At 36.7% G+C, this 7,549-nt stretch overlaps 1 protein-coding gene across 1 annotated transcript in view; it reads left to right on the forward strand.

Annotated features, from left to right (window-relative positions):
• The window catches only part of LOC140339231 (adhesion G protein-coupled receptor A3-like), a gene marked incomplete in the record, with an annotated part of 362,860 nt that overhangs the window by 102,702 nt on the left and 252,609 nt on the right, over nucleotides 1–7,549 (forward strand). The window contains 1 exon segment of the mRNA XM_072423819.1: nucleotides 2,130–2,279. Coding sequence (XP_072279920.1) covers nucleotides 2,130–2,279 — 150 coding nt within the window.

Raw genomic sequence — 7,549 nt, forward strand, 5'->3', positions numbered from 1 at the left:
ATGATGTTAATGAATGTTATGAACCCCAATTTGAAGAGGGTAAGTCATATTTTATAAGCCAATCAGATTTAGGTGATCTAGTAAGGGACCTGTCTTTGTTAAAAAGATTAAAGGAGTAGAATTTGGTACAATGAGGAACGACAACTTCACACTTCTGTGATCGTCACACAAAGTTCGCAGGTTATTACAAGCTTGAAAACAACATTTGCTTCAGCACTGACATGAGTGGGCGGATGATGGAGTTAGGTTGCGAATACATACCAGAGCAGTTGAGATTGTTCATAAACATGAGCAAAGCAAGTTTGAAAGTCATATTGCTGCATATAGGTAACAGAAAACCCTTTGTTCCTCTTGCTCATGCCGAGGGAATTAAAGAGGCATACAAATCTATGAAGGTCAAATTGATTAACTAATCAGAACACAAGTGGAACGTTTGTGGTGACCTGAAGGTGGTGTCACTCCTTCTTGGCCTGCAAATTGGGATAAACAAAATATTTGTGCTTTCTGTGCCTGTGGAACAGTTGTGATGACAGCAACCATTACAAAGTGAAAGAATGGCCACCCAGACCTGAACACACTGTTGGCCAGTACAACGTTAAGCATAAATTGCCTATTGATCCACAGAAAGTTTACCTTCCGCTACCTCAAATTAAACTTGAAATAATGAAAAACTTTGTCATTGCAATGGATCGTGATGGTATGGGTTTTTAGTATCTGAAGGACATGTTTGATGAAATTATAACAGGTGCTAAACTGAAAGCAGGCATTTTTGTTGGTCCCTAAATCCGCAATTTGATGCATGATGCCACATTCAGAGACAAACGCAACCCACTAGACCTTTCTGCTTCGGATTCATTTGTGCTAGTTGCACAAAAGTTTTTGGGCAACCAGTGAGCTGAAAACAATGCTGAACTCGTGAACAACATGCTAACAGCATAACATCAATTTGGCTGCCGAATGTCACTTAAACATAATTTCTTACATTCCCATCTGGACTTCTTCCCACAAAATTTGGGTGAAGTGAGTGATGAACAAGAGGAGAGGTTCCACCAGGACATTTCCGTTATGGAAACAAGATATGAAGGCCAGTGCAACCCCAACGTGATGGGCGACTACTGCTGGTTTCTGTAACAGGAGACAGTCGAAAGCCACAAATGCAAAAGCAAGTGCCTGAAACATTTATGAATTGTACATGTGTGTTGAACAAGGACAAGGTGAATTATTTGTAATTGTATATGTTGTTGCAACATAAAACTATGTTTTTGTAATGTCATGGAACTATGAGGCAAAACTTAGTTAGGTATAGAGATGACATAACTGCAGAACCAGAGAATGTAGCTAATCGCGTCTATCCGCGTAATTAACCGAAGATCCCGACGCCCTAGGCAGAATCGGACTTTAGATTTTGATTCAGCGCACTTGATTTAGTATAGGACACATGGAGTAGTAGACAATATTTATTTTTTGTGATGCAGTGTAATACCTTTATGATATTTCCTCAGCAGTGAAAAACCACTATCATGAATGCCTTAAAGCAGTCAATAAAAAGGAATAAAGGTTAGACAAAAGCTAAATGTTTCTTTTTTGCAAATGGCATGTGCATCTTTTAGAGTTGAATATCCTATATTGAATAAATATAAAGCTTTTCAGTCCTGAAAGCTATAAATGTTTCAGTCCTGGACCAGATCCATTCCTGGTTTGATGGATCACCCAGGTTTAACTCATGATGGTCTATCGTCTCCAGTCTTGGAGAGATTTAATTAATCAGACCCATAGTGTATAATAAATCTTAAACCTTTTGCACCCTGCATAAATATAAACAGATGATTATTAAGTATTCTTTTACTGTAACTATTCAAAATTGCAATATTAATATTATTAGCTAGTATTTATATAGCGCCAACATATTACGGAACGCTTTACAAAGTCCATTGTCATATCACTATATGTATACATATATATAGTTTACAATATGTAAACTATATAAAAGTGTAAAGAAAAAATCCATCCAGGATCTTTTGTTGCCATTCCCATTTTTTATTACATATTTAATAGACCATATTTGAAAGCACAAGGTATGGATTTCCTTTAATAATGCATTAAGGACTGTAACTATGTTATTTTTCTAGATGCCGGTGAATGACTCCAGTGTCCTTGAATATGCTCGGCATGTAATGACCTACACCAGGGGAGCCTCAGACTTTACTGATAAGATGGATGTGATGTTGGTGGCAGACATGATGGAAAGGATGATAACATTTTTGGGACAAATCAAACATGTACGTGTCCATAAAAGGAGGGAAAAATTATTTTGAAAAAAGGTGTTCCTTTATTTGCATTTAAAAAAAACAATTGTTTCTTAATTTTTGCAACGTAGTTTAATGTTTACAATTTTGAGACTCATACACGAAACCAGTGTTACTCAACCAGGGTTCCTCCAAAGGTTTCCAGGGAGGTTCCTTAAGCATTGAGCAGTTTGTGCCCCTCAGGTCAGTTTATTGGATACCAATAATCTTTTTGACCATCTGTAAGGGTGACATTCCTCCTACTGGCCAGCAATGTAAAAGGCATTTTTCCCACTGACCAGCAAACTAATGTACTGTGAGCTGTGGATATAGTAATTATAGCAGGGGTTCCCTGAAGAACTGGAAGTTTTTTTAAATGGTCTCACATGTTAAAATGGTTGAGAAACACTGCACTAAACTATTCCAGTGCCCACAGTTCAAGATTCACTAACATCCATGGTATTAACACAGAAGAGGGACAGAGGCAGGACTAAGTGACTTGTTTTACTTTTTTAATGCCAATATTAGTTTTTTGCCTAAAGATGAATTACTCCCCAGAAACAGCAAGTAAGCAGGTAGAGTTTAACTAGTTTAAGTAGCTGGTAATGATGTTTAAAAACAAATGCTCCTAACTACACTTTACCTTCATTGTAAAGAAAAAAATACATGCATTTACTTGTTCGTCACTTGAAACATGGGCAAATTGGATCATCTGTAGCAGTACACATGCCTGTTAGTTTAGAAGAGGGTCTCTAAGCACCATCTTGCTGCTTCAATTTTTGCTTAGATTTGCTTAAAATTTCAAATAAAGTAGGTAACTAGCAGCGGAACAAAGTGTTCAAACATTGTAACCTCTTAATACTTTTATAATATACCCATATATTTTTTTTTTCCAAATTTAGTTAAAATATAAGTTAAAATGTTCAGAGTAGGAGATACATTAAAAAGTTAAAAGGCAGGACCATCAATAATCCACAAGCCACTACTTTTCATTACTTTCAACTGTAAAATGAAATGAAATCAAAGCACACAGTGCATACATCATTACAAAATAGGGACAAGCAGTTGTGGGCACTGTACCTCTTAGGATCAGCAGTGGCGTACATTCAAAACCGCACTGGTTAGGGACTTGGGCATCCGATCAAGTTCTTCTAAAGATATTAACAAAAAAAACTGTGGGGTGGTTTAGGGTATTTTGTCTTGTCTGAGCTGTAATGTATCATTGTATTGATTGTTTAAAACAAAGCTGCAGATTTCAATTAAAAATTATTTAAAAAAAACGAGGAACAATTAAAAGTTATTATATCAAAAACGAGGTAATATACATATATATTGTAGCAGAACTAAACACGTGATGCCAAATTTAAAGGACATTTGGTATCCCCTGCCTAAATTTAGGCTGTCAGTATTTGTGTTGCTGCAAAATGCAGCTCTAATTTTGGGATCCAGGTCTGGAAGGAAAAGGATGGGCCAGACACTCCATACCTTTTCCTAAGCCAGAACTTGAGGATGGCTTCGGAACACCTGAGGCATGTCTTTGAGACTGGGAGAGTTGCAGCCTAAGGCCAGGAGGCTCGGGTGAACAGGCTAGTGATAAAACCCCCAATTATTTTAGTTTGCAACCTTTTTTTCAAGTGTCAACTGAATATAAATTTCTATTCATCGTACTTTGGCACTCCAGCAGGCTCTTAATTAAAATGATTCAGTGCCTTAGTCACATTATATAGTAACACCACAGTCTGTAAACGTTACTGTGCAATTCCTAACTAACCCACTATAAATTCAGTTACCAGTTGGTCAATCGATCACTTAAGAGCTGGTCAATATGAGCTTGTTAAATCCTCCACTACAGGAAGAATATGAAATCAAAGATGGTGGTCAAAAAACTCCTTAGATACTGGCCACTGTTCCTAATGGGATACATATCCAAATAGGAAGATGTATTCATTATGAAATGAAAAATTAGACAAATCTTCGGTATACCACTGTTCTTGGTAAAGAGTGCTGTGCTATTTACCATTATGCAAGTGGTGCTGGAAGTAGGAGGGTACACTATACTTTATACTAATAAACAGAAATGAAAACAGGGTCTAGGAAGATTGTAGGCTGTAAACTTTTTTTCTTAAAATCCAGCAGTAAAAAGTCTTGTTCCTTTTGTCCACTTTGATTCCAGTTCTTTAAAGACCATAACTACAACATGTTTTAGATTTGTCTAGCACAAGTAAATACCAACATCCCAAAAATTGATGATATTTTAAGACATAATCTGTTATGTGTGCCTGTCAAGTCCTGCTTTTGGTATGTCTTGTTTAGAATCATGGCAAATTTAAAATAAAACTTTGGTAAAAATTGAAAATTCATTCTTGACATACATGGATTGCTTTCATCTAGGTATAACTGTACCAATGCACTAGTTTTCTCAATTCCCACTTGTTGACAAATTGATCATCTTAAGCTACCTTTTGCATACTACCTTTTTTGTTCAACTATTTGTAGTACAGGGGAGGTATTCCAAAACCTGTTTTTACTTGTCCTAATACTTTTTTCTTCTTGACACATATTCCCCAACTGTTCCCCAACAACAAATTCCTCTGCTCAATAGGACTTACAACTTCTACATTTAGTATCAAATAGTGCTACTAAGTCCAAGAATTCTAATAGCGCACAAATACAGATTAAATTGCAATTAAAAATGATTCCTTTCCACTGGTTTCCCTGGTATATTCCTTTTTTCAAATAAGTCTAGAGATGACATCTCCATTTCAAATACAATTCCCTACTATTTTATTAGGCATGAATAAAAGCTTCATGCATTTATTAAAATGTCTGTATTTCTAACATAATGATGCTTTCTGAATGCAAATTCTAATGGAAGTGCATCACAGAATTGCTTAGGGCTAGTGTGCTGGAAATAGTAAGAGCCATTCAGCACAAAAAAAAAAAAAAAACGTCCCAGAAAGTAGGCTATATGTAGAGCTATAGGAATAATATAATTATGCCATAGAAGAGCCTTATTCCACAGAATATTGGTGACACAGATTTACAGTGAACTGCTACCATTGCTAGGACGAATACATCTTAATATAACCTTGAGTCTTAGAAATTGTCCTTTTAGTAGTTTTCTGCTAGAAGGAATTACTGCACACTTACCATAGTCGCTGCAGATTTGTGAGATTTATCAAAACAACTGGAACTGATACTATTGTGGGATAAGTAACCCAATGGTTTTGCACATCTTCCAGGGTAGATTGAAACTTTTTTATTGGCCTCAGATTCCCTATGTTGGAGAACAGCAGTCTCCATAGTTTGTATCCCCTCCAGGTTCCTGTTTGGCAGTCATATGGTTTGTTCAAATATGATTACACAATCTAATATGTACCACGGTTTGACCACAATACACAATGCACTCTGTAAAATATTATAACTGGCCAGATGCACCTCTTTCTTCCTCAGTACAAAAGAACACTTGTGATGGGGAATATGCCCAGGGCTAGATTAGGACCAATAGTTTTGGGCCCCCATACCAAGTCAGCTTTATATAGGTATAGTATAGCCTATCCAACATAATATAAAATGATTCTGACCTTCTGTATTTTACTTTATCCCCCAATTGACTAAACTATTTTATTTTCTGGATTATTTTCCTAACTCAAATTGTAAACTTTTCTACCTTTCATATAATTCATAAATAATTTAATATTTTGTAAACCCGTCCCCTTTCTGTAATCTCCTTTATGCCATAATGAATTAAAAACTCTGTTTTCTGTATCTGCTCTTGAATAACAGATTGCAAGTTCTGTATTGTTCCTTATACCATATTAGACTCTGGTTTCTTCCACCTTCTGTATCATACCTTATACCCTAATAGATTATACGTTCTTCCATCATCTGTAATATCCTCTATGCCCTAAAACGTTGTTAGAGTTGCTAGCTTCTGTATCTTCTCTTTTACCCTGTTTTACTCAGGACACGTGAGAGTAAAAGTCAGACACAATTATAGAATAATTAATTATTTTATTTGATGAATGATTCGAAAGTATTTTCATTATTAACTATATAAGAGGGTAAATAACTTGGCTTCATACTAACCTTCAAGACTGGAAAACCCTGTGACCGTCAAAAAGAAACTCTTAGGACCCAGGCAGTGCGTCCACTCCATGATTGGGGCTTCTACTTGAGGTCAGGTGTTGCCTGTCTTTTTTAGTTCTAAAGTTTGAGGACATTAGGTCAAGCAAAAAAGACCAGTCTGCTGACCTGGCTCACTGGAACCATGGGAAAATGTTCCTGCTTATACGTTGATTAGGCTTCACAAACTCCCCCATTATGTCAATGATAAACAGACAATTGAGAGAATATGTTACATCAGCAAATTTAATAGGAACTTATAAGGGTATCCTTGTACTTTTCTACAAATGGCATCATCATGCCTTCCAGTGAACACTTTGAACCATCAGGCATACCCCAAACAAATGTAAGTTCTACCACACCTTCTGTATTAACCCTTACACCTGAAGAAGGTGAGCTTTTATACATTCTATACCCTATCTTTTACCATAAAAGACTGTAAATATTTTCACATTTTGTATCTTTTGTAATACAAATTGACGAGCATTAATGATATAAAGTCCAGGGGATAAAGCACACTGGGAAAGTCAGAAGGACCTTACAACCTTAATAAAAGAAGGAAAACGGAGGAAGTAAGTGAAATATGTTAAGAGTATAGATAGTGTTCCCAAGGACTGTATTTTTTCTTATGACAACATGCTGAAGATCACAGGGACATGACCACTAACTAGTAGAAGGGCATGATGGAAAATGTTATTGTGATAGGGGGAGTAGTATATACCTAGCAAAGACTTTTGAGGTATGTTAAATTCATTTAAACATAAACAAAACAAAGGGCTATCCTTAGGCTATGTACACATGTGCAAAAACTGTCTTTCACAAACCTTTCCATTTACAAACGACTGCACAATGCATGAACGGGTGCTGTACATACAGCACCGCCCAGCTCTATGAAGAGGGGAGTGGGAGAATGACGGAGCGGCACCCCGCTGCTCTCTCTCCTCCTTCACTTCCATTATGATCGTTGCTCATCCATTGTCCGTGGATCCGCCAGGACGTTTGTTTGGGCAATGGATGACGAGCACTGTATACACGCAAGATTCTCAGCCGATATCAGTCCTGAGCCAATTATCAGACGAGAACCATTGCACGTGTGTACATAGCCTTAGACAAAATGTTTAAAGCATCAAAAAAAAAAA

Source organism: Pyxicephalus adspersus, chromosome 10 (genome assembly GCF_032062135.1).
Source record: "Pyxicephalus adspersus chromosome 10, UCB_Pads_2.0, whole genome shotgun sequence".
Lineage (NCBI taxonomy): Eukaryota > Metazoa > Chordata > Amphibia > Anura > Pyxicephalidae > Pyxicephalus > Pyxicephalus adspersus.